The 14807-nt window shown below is 44.9% G+C and overlaps 1 protein-coding gene across 1 annotated transcript in view; it reads right to left on the bottom strand.

Annotated features, from left to right (window-relative positions):
• Positions 1-12474, bottom strand: part of GUCY2F (guanylate cyclase 2F, retinal) — a 44875-nt gene extending 32401 nt beyond the window's left edge. Inside the window, exons 1-4 of the mRNA XM_061458196.1 lie at positions 11369-12474; positions 9004-9305; positions 7122-7476; positions 1593-1677 (exon numbers count right to left, since the gene is read on the bottom strand). Coding sequence (XP_061314180.1) covers positions 1593-1677; positions 7122-7476; positions 9004-9305; positions 11369-12101 — 1475 coding nt within the window. The 5' untranslated portion in view covers positions 12102-12474. The remainder of the gene's footprint in view (positions 1-1592; positions 1678-7121; positions 7477-9003; positions 9306-11368) is intronic.
• Positions 12475-14807: the final 2333 nt, after the last annotated feature.

The raw sequence follows: 14807 nt of genomic DNA, 5'->3' as shown, positions 1-14807 counted from the left end.
CAGACATGCCCTTCCCTCACATAAATCATTGTCTGAGTCATGCCAGACTTCTTTTCTTCCCTTGCAGACAGCCATACATCTTTATTCACTACTGAGCCTTCCCAAGAACAGTCTGGTACTTGTGGAACAGCTTACAAGTAAAGTAGGCAGAAAGATTGTCTTCTATTTACTTAATTGTTGAGGCTGGTGGCCAAAGGAATAGAGCAGGGTTTTAAAGTGCAGATGGATGGAGCAACCTCCTCAGTGCCTGCAATTAAAAGATATCAGAAGCAGCTGTGTGTCATAAGGGAGAAAGCTGTTTGGGGTGTTGCTTGCTGGGTGGCCTGATATCATCTGTGTTAGGAAGGATGATTCAGAAGTGGAAGGAAAACACATTCTGGGAAGATCTGAGAGGCAAAGCTGTATGGGACAGTCCAGGAACTTTGTTCTGCTGAACTCAGTGCTGCTGAGTAAATATGCCTTCTAATTTCACTCTAATTTCACTCTAATTTCAGTCGTGTACCATGTAGACATCAATAATGGGAGACAGATTACTCCAAAGGCTATTTTGGAGCAGATTACTTTAGGTTATGGCCATAGTGGCCTTGCTAAAGAGCAACCCATAGCTCCTGGACCAGCTAGGTCTTGCTGGATTATGTCTACCTTGGGTATAGAGTCAGGACACAGATGTGACCTATGCAATAGTTTCAAACTGTCCCTTCCCAAGCTTCATTTGCTCCACAGATCCCATGCCCAGAATAATATAGATGCACTGTGGATGACCAGGGAGCTGGATTCCAGACCATAACAGGGAGTGAATCAGCTTGGTAATAAAGAGGTATTCTAATTAATTGCTCCAAACCCTCTCCAGAGATGTTCTTTTCCTCTTTAATACATGGAGAAAGTAAAGAGGGTCAGCCTAGGTGCTCCATGGAAAACAGGATTATATTAGGGACAGAAATCCAATCAAGAGTGATCCGGGTAAGGAAAAGACATTTAACATGGCAGCCCACTCAGTTTCTACCCCAATGTTCTCAAAGCAGATTCCTGTCTTTGGTTTGTGTGGCGTACTTTGCACTTCCAAAGTGATAGCCACCTTCTTAATGCTTCAGAGCCATCATCTAGCTAATCCTCCCAGGAACAGACTGCAATCCTCTTCCAAACCTGGACTGGTTTAAGGGTACAGTGGCTGCTCCTGAGACTGCAGAACCAATTCCCACAGTGCTCAGGCCACTATCACTTAATAAAGTTGAATTGGGTTTGTGTTTGGAGCAGAGGAAGAGTGTGAGGATCCTTCCCTGGGGAGGAAGTAGCTGCAGAAACAATGTGTGATGAGCTGATCACAACCCTGTCCCCCTGCACCGCTGGTGGGGAGGAGGTAGAGAGTTCAGGAGTGAAGTTGAGCCTAGAAAGAGCAAAGGGTGGGGAGAAGGTGTTCTACGATTTGGTTTTATTTCTCATTATCCTACTCTGATTTGATTGGTAATCAATTAAACTGACTTCCCCAATGACCACAACCAAGCCTGCTATGAGTTCACAAACTAAACTGCTGGCTAAAGCCTCCTGCAGAAACTAGAAGTGACACCAAACCAAAGAAGTCCTGCAGTTCTCACCTGATAAGAGAAGCCAGGCCCATAGCAAGAAGCACCAGGCCAAATATCACCATTACTCCCAAAATGATGACTGTAGGCTCAATTCCTGTGCAAAAAGGGGAAAAGAAACAGTGAATTAGAAAATCCCTTTCACTTAGGCAATAATATCACACGTATATCAGTATCAGACCATTTGACTACAAAGTCAAATATTCAGCTGGGAGAATGATAGAAAACAGGTGTTTTGATGAGAAACTTCACGTGAGAAGGACATGGAGCTGTTGGAGCAAGTCCAGAGGAGGCCACGAGGATGAGCAGGGGCTGGAGCAGCTCCTGTATGGAGACAGGCTGAGAAAGTTGGGGCTGTTGAGCCTGGAGAAGAGAAGCTGCGTGGAGACCTCAGAGCAGCTTCCAGTGTCTGAAGGGGGCTACAAGGATGCTGGGGAGGGACTCTTCATCAGGGACTGTAGTGATAGGACAAGGGGCGATGGGTTCAAACTGAAACAGGGGAAGTTCAGATTGGATATAGGGCAGAAGTTCTTTACTGTGAGGGTGCTGAGGCACTGGAATGGGTTGCCCAGGGAAGCTGCGAATGCTCCATCCCTGTCAGTGTTCAAGGCCAGGTTGGACAGAGCCTTGGGTGAGATGGTTTAGTGTGAGGTGCCCCTGCCCATGTGAGGGGGGTTGAAACTGGATGATCCTAAGGTCCTTTCCCACCCAAACCATTCTGTGATCCTATGACTTCAAGTACTGTAATTCTGTGTCTCCATGCACTCTTTACTATACCAGCCATGGAGCCCTGAATCAGTGGGAAAACAGCTTTTTCTTCAAATAAATAAAGCCTGGACTCATAGGGAAGTACTTGCTTTAGAGGCAGCTTCTGCAAAGTTCATAACTCCTCAACATTTGACCTTCTTCTCTCCAGGAACTGAAAGGCTGAAAAATCTTTATCATGTGAGTCACCAGCCCATCTGGGGTTTTTCATTCCCTGCCACACTTTTCTAACGCTGGAAAGAGCAGAAAAGGAGGAGGAGAAGGTCGATGTTTTCCTCAATGGGCCCATCGACAGGGAGCACTGGAGATGGATAGTTTGCTCATGAGTGTATTTGTTAGAGAGCTAAGGAATGCCGACATGAGTGGATGAGTAAATTCCAGTGGGAATTCTTTCCTGTCTCTGCCTCTTCTGTCTTCGTATATTTCTACTTTGTCTGTATTCAGAGATCCTTAAACACAGGTGAGCATGGAGAAATTTGGGTTGATAAAAGGTTCATAACTCTGTGTCACACTTGTGCCTGAATCACACACCTTTTATCAAGCACTGAAACCTAGAGCTCCCCAGCAGAAAAACAGCATTTTTGAAAGTGTGTGTCCTTTTCAGGAAAAAAAGAGAGCATTTTAGCTGTAGTTTTTCTGCCTGCTTTGGAAAAACTTTGAGCTTCAGCCCAGGGCCCCAGTCCCTGCCTGTTCTCACACATACACCGGCACAGGATGCCCAGAGAACTGTGGCTGCCCCATCCCTGGCAGTGCTCAAGGGGCTTGGAGCAAGCTGCTCTAGTGGAAGGTGTCCCTGCCTGTGGCAGGGGTTGGAACTGGATGAGCTTTAAGGTCCCTTCCAACACAAACCAGTCTGGGATTCTACGATACTAAGATTCAAGATAAGAAGTCACTGCTTTCATACTCCAGCCTGTATAGTCCTGTACACCTCCTTCTGAGAAGGAATCTGGCCATAGTAGGGTGGATACTTCATACCCATTTCTCAGCTTCCCAGACAATGTGGATGTGTGCCCTGGGTTCAGCACTAGCAGGCATTTTTCTCCTTCTTAATAGCTGGTGCAGCACTGTGTTATTGACTTTCGGCCTGGGAACAGTGCTGATAACACCGGTGTTTTCAGTTGCTGCTCAGTAATGTTTACTCTGACCAAGGACTTTGTGAGTCTCATGCTCTGCCAGGGAGGAGGGGAAGCAGGGAAGAAGCAGAGACAGGACACCTGACCCAAACTAGCCAAAGGGGTATTCCATACCACAGCACATCATGACCAGTGCATAAACAGGGGGCAGTTACCTGGCAGGGCTGGATCACTGCTCGGTTAGGCTGGGTATCGGTTGGCGGGTGGTGAGCGGCTGTATTCTCTTCCCTTGTTATTTCCCTTATCATTATTATTGGTGGTAGCAGCAGTGGTTTGTGTTATACCTTAGTTACTGCACTGTTCCTATCTCAACCCATGGGAGCTTCTTTCGATTCTCCTCCCCATCCCTCCAGGAGCAGGGGGAGGAAGGGAGCTGGGTGAGCGAGCAGCTGCGTGGTTCCAGGTTGCTGGCTGAGCTTAAACCACCACAATGTGGAACAAGGATTCACTTCACCAAAGTGCAATGGAGACACAGCCAGTTCTCTCCAGGAATAGCTTTCACCTTGAATATAGGAATGAGCAACACCACACCAAGGTGGACTGGAAGACATGGTTTGTTCTTCATGCATGGAGAAAGTCAAGTGTTGCTGTCCCCAAAAGAGCAAGTGACAGCAACCCAATGTTCACCCCTAGGAGGCAAGGGAGCTGCCAAAGATGTGCCCCCCTCCAAAAGGACTGGTGTGAGTATGAAGCCAGAACACAACCCATAAAGGTCTTGCACAGTGTTAAATCCATGGACAAGGAAGGACTGGATCAGTTTAGGAGAGATTTGCAGGAAGCCTAGTGCTCTGGTGCTGTGATTGCCTGTTTCCTGCTAGGAAATCTGTTATTAAAGAGAGAATGAGCTTAGAATAGTCCAGTCACAGTGGCATACGTTGGTTTATTTGCTGGACCAAGAAGTAAATGCCTCCTGGACAAACCAGTGATGAAGTGCAGCGGTATGAAAATCCCATCTCACATCTCTGCATGGCCTTCTAACACTTTCATAGAGAATCTGTGGTAGGAATAATGTGGGGTTTGTTAATGCTCCCTATTGTATTCCATCAGGGTTTTTTACTGGTCCTGTCTCCTGAGCTTCCTCAGGTAGCTCCCAGAGACCCTACTGTCTGAACAAATCTCCTTTGACAAAGAACCTGGGAGAAATTCTTCTGCTTATTCACACTGCGTATGATAACCCACAAGAGTCTGGCCACACTTTAGAGGACTCTAAGGCAATGTGGTACTTGAAAGGCAGCGCAGAACCCCAAAGAATAGCAAATGGTGTCTCTCTGAGCACGTCCTTTGCTGAAGCAGGGGCACAGTTACACATCAGGGCATGAGGAAACACAGCTGGAAAATGTCCAAAGCCCATCCAATTTCATTCAGTGACACAGCATCTGATAAACTGAGATTGAGAGCTGGTTGGAGCACAGCATTCACTGGGATGAATGAGAGACAATAAAAGGACAAGAGGAGTAAATAAATAAACACCCTGATAAGCAAACCTGAAGGAATAGGAGAGAGTGAAGACAATACCAAAGACCACAGAGTTCATGTCAGTGATGGATGGGCCATTGCAGAGACCATGCAAAGCCTTGAGGAAGCTCCACAAGAACTTTATAACTAATCAGAAGGGAAAGGAAGCTTATGATGGGAAAGAGCATGTTTAGAGAATACTTTAGGGCACTTGTAGGATTGTGTTAAACTCATGAGGGGATGCTTTAAGTGAGCTGTAGGAAGGGGACTTCCTCTAAATCTCCCATAAGAAGTATGTGAAAATTCATATGGGACTTTTAGAGGAAAAGATGAAAATGGGGAAAGGGGGGGGATATAGGTAGGTTGGGGATGCTCAAGCATGAAATACTGGAGAGGATGTGGATGCTGGTCACACATATGTTGTGCATTTTTGCAGCCAAACCATGCCATCTGATCACGGCAGTCTGCCCTACCTTCTTCTTAACCCCTATGGCTATTTCTTGTTCTGTGTGAGTGTGCTTATTGCCTGTGTGTGATGTTTGTAGACTTCACATCAACCTAGCCAACAGGTAAGATAAGGAGTCCTGAAGCCTATGACCCATCAGAGAACACAAGACTGGAGACCAGCTCCTGCAGAGACCAAAGGGTTGAGAGCTGGCTATGGGGGAATTACAGGTTTGGACCATCTACCAATGGTATGTACATCTGCACCTGTATGTGTGTAGGAGCTGGGGTTGTGAGATATGGAAGCAAGCTTGGAGCCTGATTACGTGGTGCATAAGAACAGGATGATGCCATTTGTGTTGTCCATGTCTCGACAATGCTGGTTGTGGGTAGTGGTGGCTGTAAACACATTGCTTTCCTGTATATGTTACTCTGTTGGGGACTGGCTCTGTGTGTGTGTGTCTGTAAGTGTACATGTACTGGAAACAGCCTGCTCCTGATAGACTTGGGTCAGGAACCACAGCAGCCTGGCAGCTTCACATCCAACCAGTCTCCAACGTTAACTCCATACAAAAGGCAGACTGAGGCCTGGATTTAATTCTAGTCATAAAATTCAGTCTCTGAAATATTAGTAATAATAATAAATTACCACTCCACTGAAAATGCCTTGAGCTTTACGCTTCTGTAAAAGTGTGACCATAAAATCTGATCTCTAAGAAGCAGTGATTATTCCATAGACAGCAATGGGATGATAAATTGCTACTCCAGTCCTAGTTGTAGTGCAAAATTAGATATACGATAGCATCATATTTGTCTCTCCTATAGCTTGCCAGCTGCTGTGAGATCAGTGTATCTCCAATTTTCATGGAGCAATGCTGATTTAAACCAGTTATGGCTGAGCCAAGGGGAAAGATTTTCACAGCTGCTGCATTAAATATTGTGTAGATGAGGTTAATTTTCTCTGTTTAAGTCATATCCTGGAGCAGTAGGAGTAAATGCTCAGCATTATATGTAAATATGTCAAGTGGAGGCTAAGTATCCTCCTCTGAGATGCTGGGCTCCCTGTGGATTTTAAAACTGCACCATAGTTGCCTCAAATTAAAAACAATAAGTAAAACCAGTGCCCAGCCTTGCAAACCTAGGAGGAAGCAGTTATCTCTGCCCTTAGGTCTTCAATTACCACCTCTGCTATCTACAAGTAACTCTAATTATTTTGAGTAATGATCATCATCTTTTCTTGATGAGGTGAGCTCTGATGATCCTTAAAGCTGCAGAGCTGACTGGGTAAAGAAGCTGGGGTTAAACCAGGAGAGATGGTGAGAGCATCTACTGCTGTGAAGCACTTAGGCTGTCTTCAAATCCTCTTAGTGCCCTGTCCCTCAGAAGGACATGGACGCAGTGCTGGGTGGAGTCTTTGGCATGTATTGATTGCTATCAACATATCCAGATGTTGGTTGTCAGACCTGGAAAACCCTTTCCAGCACACAACAGTGGCTACAACCTTGTAGAATCATAGAATATGAACCTAACAAGCAATACGAGAGTCTTGTGGAGCAACAGTGGGTTCTCTGCATAGAACTCCCATTACAAACAGCATGATGACTGGTCATCTTTATAGTCATTTATTGAGTTTAGATGTTTCTCTTTGGGGGGCTCTAATTTAAAGGGGTAATAAGAGAAAAGATGAAAGAAATAAGCTGCATTGACCCAATGCCGTTCAACCCTGCTTTTATGTCCAGCTTACCTCCAGTGCAGAGAACATCTGGATCAAACCAACAGCTGGAGTCTGGCTTGGGTAGAGTTTCTCTGGGGAAGTGGATGTCCCGACCTAAGGACATCACAGAGTCTGAAGACATATCCAGCAAGTGGGTTGGGAAGAGCTGGTTCCCATGACCATCTGTGTCCAGTATCACGTAGTTGCTCAGCCCTTTCCCACAGTGGTCTGTCTCTACCTGGTGACTAAATCCAAGGAAACTCAAGTTTTTTGTGTGCTGAGCTATGTTAGCTCCTGAGACACTGGCTCCTTTCCTCCGAGCACTGTCAATAGCCATTGCCATGAAGTAAAAACCATCATAGATTGTCCCAAAAAGAGGAGAAACCTGGAAATACAGGAGAAATTGAGGTCAGGATGTTGACAGCCTCTGATTTGAAACTTGTGGCAAAATAACGTCCCACTGGTTAAGCTGCAAACTCAGGAACTGAGACCTCTGAGCATTAAGAGCTCACAGAGTAATGGGTTTGAAGAACCTTAGATTGAAGGTGGCTTGTGGGAGCTATTGGGGTTGACCCTATCTATGTGTGACTTTGAATATCTGTCTTTTCTTATGGTTGCTTCCCAAAATAGATTTTCAAACTGTTTTTAAACCCATGTAAAATTGCTTTATGAAGGGAAGAACCAAGACTCTGAACCTGATGATCAGCTGGCATTTTAGCACAACCTGCCTCAAAGAACTATGTTAAAACATCTTCTACAGATAGAAGATCAAAGTCAGAGGCTCGCCTCCCTACCCAGATAGGAAAAGTGTTATACCCAAAGGACTGGTCCTCTTTGCCAGCACACTGTTTATTCCTAAAATGTAGAAATCACAAAGCAGATCCACGGCAAACTCATTCTCAGGGGTACCACAGCCTTTTCTCCTCATATTGCTCCTTTCCATGCTGGATTTGATTTTAGGAACCTATAACTTTCCCCTCCCCTAAAACACACTCATGGTTTCCTTTCTAGTCACATGGTCATTCACAGTTGGCAGACGAACATTGATTACAGCCGTATACTCATGATATAATGAGGACTGCTGCTGGAAGCCATCGAATTTGACATCTGTGTTGGGATTCATTGATCAGAAGTAGACACCTTTAATGAAGAACCATAGACTCAATATAGTTAATCAGGGCTCTCATTAGAGTGAAGGAGAAGAAATGAATGTTTTCAAGGCATGATTCATCTCCTCCTAAAGTAGACATCCATGCAGATCTCATAAATCATGCCTTAAAAATACTTGGAATTTTTAAAAGAGCATAATGAGATAAAGCTCAGCTGAATCCTCCATCTTTTCTCAGATTTCCCAATTATTTTAATGCCTATAAGGTAGCAACTGACTTGTTTTTTCATAGGATTCTAGTGACATTTTGATAATTGTGCTGACAAAGAATGACTTTGACAGTAGTTTTAAGAAGAATGAGGCAGCAGCCATCCTAACCATTTCCCTCAAAAGCATTCAATATTCCTTTTGTCTGTTGCATCCACCCAGATTCTCAGGCATGCTGACATCTTATTATGGCTCCTTACAAACTCTATGGTCTTTATCCACCTTAGGAGACACCTCTTCAACTTGGGCCTGCAGCAGTTAGCATGTAGCAAACCAAATATGAGAGCCTCAGAGACAACCCCTTTCTCTTCAATTCCCATCATAGTCCTGCAGTTGAACCAGCTGTGACAGAATGCCAGCTATCCAGAAAAATTCTTCCAAATGAACTCAGTTCACATCCAAATTTCACCATATTCTTCCCAAAATAGAAGCATAGAGATTGGGTTATCTCTCTCCTGTACCTCCTCTATAACTATTGCTTGTCCCATGTCTCCTGTTGTCAGGTTCCAGAATAAAACAGAGAGAAAGAATATTTACCTGGGTGGCTTCCAAATCCCTGGTTATTTCACCGCTGATTTTGGCTTCCCTGAATGCATCATAGAAAGTCCTTTCTCCAGACTCCAGTGTGATAGTCAACACAGCATCGTATGCTTCCTGGAGCTTCTCGTCATTATCAAAGACACTGAATGAGTTGTTTTGGTACGGAAGACTGTACAGCAAAGTGTCGTATGGAACAAAGACGTATCTTCCATCTGCTAGTCCCATTTCCAGAGCTTTTGTGAGTAGGGTGGCCTGTTCCTCCCCTCCAATGAGCACAGAATGCATGCACAGGATTATAACTGAAACACAAGGATCACAGACAGTGTTGTTAATCCATTTGGGGTTTTCAATGCAAAATAGCTCCATACCTCCCCAGTAGAAAAGATGTCTGAATTGCTTATCAGGTCAGATTCTAGTGGTCCTATACCAGTGTTATGTGATGAGGAAGCTGGGTGCTACACCAGTTTTGTTCAACCTCTGGAGGACTGCAGTATCTAGCAAGGGAGGCTGTGAGCATCACCCAATCCTGGGGCCATACATAAGGAGAAAGGAAGAGAGATTTTGACAAAGGTGAGGCACAGGCTAACATAGAATGAATCATAGAATCATAGAATGGTTTGGGTTGGAAAGGACCTTATAATCACCTAGTTCCTACTCTGTGCCATGGGCAGGGGTGCCTCACATGATGGGTAGTTGTGGTCGTTGCTGTCATGGACTGAGAGATGGGAGCTTCCCCTTTGTGTGCCCTGAGCTGACAGACACCACACGCTTGTTAGTGCACAAACTCCACTCACTCACCCTGTCACCACGTGTACATAACATAGGACACTGTGTTATGTTTCAACATCTGGTCCATGCTTGGCTGTCCCAGAGTCTGTCTTTGCCTCCAAAATGCCATGGAGCCAATGTCTCCATGTCTGGTAAGGAGACAACGGGTGACTACAAAGAAGATGGAGACTCCCATTTAATAAGGAGTCCCATGGTAAAGACGAGGGGTGATGGGCACAAGTTACTCCTGGGGAGATTCCCACTGGGCACAAGAGGAAATTTTTCCCAAAGAGGACAATCAGCCCCTGGAATAATCTCCCCATGGAAGTGGTGACTCCCCAGCATTGGACACTGTTAAGACTGGGCTGGACAGAGTGTTGGACCAGATGATCCTTGAGATCCTTTCCAACCTGGTGTTCTATGATTCTGTGATCTGAAATACAGGTCTATCTATTTAACAGGCTTTCCAGCCTGCTTACTGGCCTTTCATGAAAGGAATCAGTCCTGATCTTTCATCCAAGACAGCATTTCAAAACTCAGTCAGTGAAAGGAGCAAAGTAGGGCAATGATGGGAAGCAAAGTTGCAAAAGAGACCTGCCTGCTACTAAACCAGGAGGGAGAGGATCTCTAGAGTAGCTGTGGTCTCTCCTTAGGAGAAAAACAATCCTTGGCAAAGCAGAAGCTGAAGTAAACAGGGATGTTTTTCAAGTTGCTGAATTACAGGTACTTCTAGACAGTGATTCACCCCATGCTATAGCAGAGAGCTTAAGATGGTCAGATGAATCATGTCTGATGAGGGACTGGTTCTCTCCATTGATTATGAAAGGAGTTTATCATCTCTAATTCACATGGAAAATGTGATGGTGATGAACCCACCCAAGGTGGATCTGGTCTCAAATACTGATTTGAGCACTGATACAACTCCGAGATAGCACCTTGCTACCCTTGTTTGTCATTGACATGAAATTCATAAAGTCTTGGTTAAAATGCATCCTCATCTAGATTCACAGTGCTGCAGAGGTGCACACCCAGCATCAGAGCTCCATCACAGACTCCCTAACAAGGCTCTGACCCAGAAAAACTTGTTTTCTCCCCTACATTTTCTCAACAGAAGATCATTCTTTACTATTTGAGGTAGATCAGCAAGGGCCCTTCCACTGCTTTAGTTTGTGCTGTATAGCAGTGGATTTCACTTCTGATACATCCCCTGAACACAGGTAGCAAGAACACAGCATCAAAGATTGAAATTTTTGATAATCCATAATCCAAAAAGCATAAATATAAAACCTTTCCCTAAATCCCTCTTTACAATCAATAGGGTCAAGAGCAGACACTCATCTACTAAAAACTATTTTTCCAAGCTGAACCCAGTCTTTCATGTTGTAGAAGACTACTTAGCCCTATGTCCATCACACACAAAATGCCCAGCATTCTTTTACTTGAAGCCCTGGCTCTGTTAAGGTCAGAGATAAAGTTCTTGCTTGACTTAAATGACTTCAAAACTTCATTCTCTAAGTTCTGCCCTTTGGATAACAATGCAGTCCTACCCCGGATAAAAGAAAATGAAGAAAGGAAGGAGACTCAAAACACTTACTTTTAATGTTGTCAACTTCTTTAACCTTGTTCCAAGTGTCTTCAATGCCTTTTTCTCCTGTATGCATGGGTATGACAATGCCTACAGGAAGACCCTGGTTCCTGAGTGCACTCGCTAGCTTGTTGGCTGTGTCCATCCAAATATCCTCGTTGGAAGCAATGATGCCAACATGAGCCCAGCTAAAATGTTTCATTACTGTAAACAAAACTCGGGTTGGAGAGGGCAGGGTCCTTGCAAATGTGGGGTGTTGGGTGGTGGAATCCAGTTTATAATTGATGCACGTCCATGAGAAGATGGCTTTATTCCAGTTTTCCCCTAAGAGTGTGGCCACCTCACAGAAGCCAGGGTTCAGAGGGCCTACGAAAGCGGAGGAAAGCTTTCCAAAGTCAATGAATTTAACCAGAGCTCTTGATGTCTCACATTCTTCTTCCAGGACCACATAATCCAGCCTGTGGCCAAGATCTAGTGAAGGATCTTTGGTTATTCGTTCCACTGCTAACCTGGCAGCCACGTGGGGCAAGGCTTTGGAAAAGAAGGGGTCACAGCTCCAGGGTCCAAGCAGTCCAATTTTAAAGACAGAACAACGTGCTGGAGAGCAAAGCAGGGTTATTCCCAACAGCAGCTGCCAGAGAGCCTGGGAAAATGTCTTGGATGAATTGCCAGTGTTGAACTTATGCAATCTAATGTGCCTTGACCAGAGCAAGCTGTTAGGACACAGTGGGAGCAATGACATTGTTTTACAGGTGGGTAGAGCTGCACTGAGTTCTTCGGGAAGCCAGGCAGTGCATTACCAGCAGCTGGAAGAAAAGTAGATTACATTTGCCTTCCGGCATACGTATTTGTCCAGTGCATGTACAGAGAGCTGAGTCAGCCCAAATTACACAACAGTTCTCAAGGTGCACGTCCATGTGCCAAAACCCTCCACAGACATGTGGACAAGGACTACGTAGACAAGTGTCCATCCAGTGTCAGTTAAACATAGCATAGCCCTTCAATGCACACTTATGTAGACTTCTTAAAGTGCTTTGCAATACATTCTGAAACCAGGCAGCGAAGAGTGAATCTGCTTTGATTGCAACAGTAAACACAACCTATGGATGCACTATGGCTTTCCTTCTTTGGAAGGATAATTCCCAAATCACACAGGAAAAAAATGCATTTAAGAAAATAAATAGGTGGAATGCTCCAAGTCAGCATCTTTTGCCAATCCAAAATCCTCAGTGACTTTAGAACATGAATCAGAGCCCATACAAACATAAATACACACATCCATATAGACCCATACATACACATACTTAAAGATACATAGAATCACAGAATGGTTTGGGTTGGAAGGGTTCTTAAAACTCATCCAGTTCCAACCCCCTGCTGCAGGCAGGGACACCTTCCACTAGACCAGATTGCTCAAAGCCCCATCCATCCTGAATCCTCCTATTCCGTCATACTTGGAGTAAATCTGTGTACATGCATCTGATTTTAAAACTGTTTGAAAAGGTTTTCTGGGGACAATTCTTAGCAAAGTCTCTTAAACCTGGCAAAATGAAAGGTGGATAAACAGGCAATCACAGAACGAGGGGAAAGGAGGATTATGATTTGCATTTAGATGAAGAAATGTTAAATAACCATTACAGTAAAAGCTTTGTGTTAAGATAACCTTGGTTAAAGACTCGGAGCCATAGGGTTTTGGGGGGATAACAACATCACCCTTTACAGCCAGGCAAACAATTGCAAACCCACAACAGCCTCCTGCCATCTGCAGTGTCACCCTGTGGCTTAGGAAAGTTGCTGATCCAAGCAGGTTTGTGCTCCAAGATTAGCAGACCCTTTACACCAGCTTACCTGTCCATCACTGGAGAAGCATTTTGTCCTGATCCTCAGCCACCGAGACACGCAACACCAAGCACCGCAATGCAATGTGTGCTGTAAATGCATACACACAGGTCCTCTATCCTGATGGAGAGAGGCCTCCAGAAGGGGCAACCCACCCGTGGAGCAGCTTCTCACCAGTGGCAGTGGCTGTCCTCTGACGTGGGTCCCACCTCAAGGATAGGCGATGCATGGTCAGAGTCCCCTGCAAGTGCTCTTGGGTGCCCACCTCCTTCAACTTCTTGCTTGCATGGGCCACTCCAACTGAGTGGGTGCTCTGGGACCCTCCATGCCGTGTCAAAAGCTTCCTATGTCCCTTTTGGCCAGGGCCATCCTTCTCCTTCAGAGTTTCATGACTTCAGGAACATCCTCCCAAGACCTTAGTTCCTCAATGAAGGTCTTGCAGAGCTCCAGGCTGCTTCACTCTCAACTGTCTCAGTGCAGAGATGTACTCACATCTAACAAAGTAATTGTAGGGATGGCATCTTAAAGCTCTGCCCTTGGATTAGTGGGATTTAGCTCCTGGGATCTGCCCCTGCAGAACAGCTCCTTAAGTCTCTCTGCACCACAGAAGGGATAGCTCCTTTTCAGCTCTCTAAGCAGCAGAGACAAGAGCTATTTTAGGTTTGGGGTAAGCAGAATACTTGATTTTGGGCTTTATCATCCTGCTGATGTGTTACATTCCCCTTTTCCCTGTTTTTTCCTTGTACTCACCATGACACATACACAGCTTTATACACTTCTTTCTCATTCCCTGGGTCTTCTAGATATCTCCCTATAGCTGAGTCACCCAATAACCCTCTCCATACTCCCAGACACTTTCTTTGCCCAGTGGACCAGGCAATACAACTCATGTGGAAAGACCTCGCATGTCTCAATGCCTGTCTTAGCTAGGAAGCCCCTTGAAATAATTTAGCTGAGGCCACAGAAACGCTTGTGGCCTAGAGGGAACCATTTGTAATTCAGCCTTTTTAGCAGTATTAACTTCAAATGCATCATATAAATTATACACATCTCATTGGTGTGTGTATGTTCAGGAGCAGTTCTTCATGACTAATGATTGAGGGAAGCCACAAAGACTTTCAGATTCAGTGGAGAAAGCAGCTCTCGTCATTCATCACATTAATTTCCTCCCATTCATTCATTTCCTTGCACAGCCCAGATCCAGGATGGTTCCTGGACACGTGATTCATTGAAGACTGGTACAGCTCAAGATAGCTATCAGGAATTACCAAATAGCTTCGCATTTGGAAAGTGACTCAAAGGCACGCTAACGTCAAGCTTAGAGCATTGCTTTGCATGCTATGAGTGCATTAGGTTTTGACACTGGGTTTTAATCAAACCATGGCATTCAGTGAAGTTTTTGGAGTCTGTTTTTGCTTAACTGCACTTAAAAGTTTGGTTTATCCATCTACAAATACACCCACGTCTCTATGTGTATATCATATACTCACTGCTATCTCATTTCTCTTGGTATCAACAGTGGTGCTGTACAGCTTCATTCCACTCAGAGCCAGCAACAACAAGGTCTCCTAGACTAGCTGCAACAGTCACTTCTATAGGAGTGTGAGGT

The sequence above is a fragment of the Pezoporus flaviventris genome, unplaced genomic scaffold (genome assembly GCF_033815535.1).
Source record: "Pezoporus flaviventris isolate CSIRO_AGI_PZ_B2104156 unplaced genomic scaffold, CSIRO_AGI_Pfla_v1 ptg000025l, whole genome shotgun sequence".
NCBI lineage: Eukaryota > Metazoa > Chordata > Aves > Psittaciformes > Psittacidae > Pezoporus > Pezoporus flaviventris.
The sequence above is the reverse complement of the archived record's forward strand: the minus strand, read 5'-3'. Positions and strand labels throughout refer to the sequence as shown.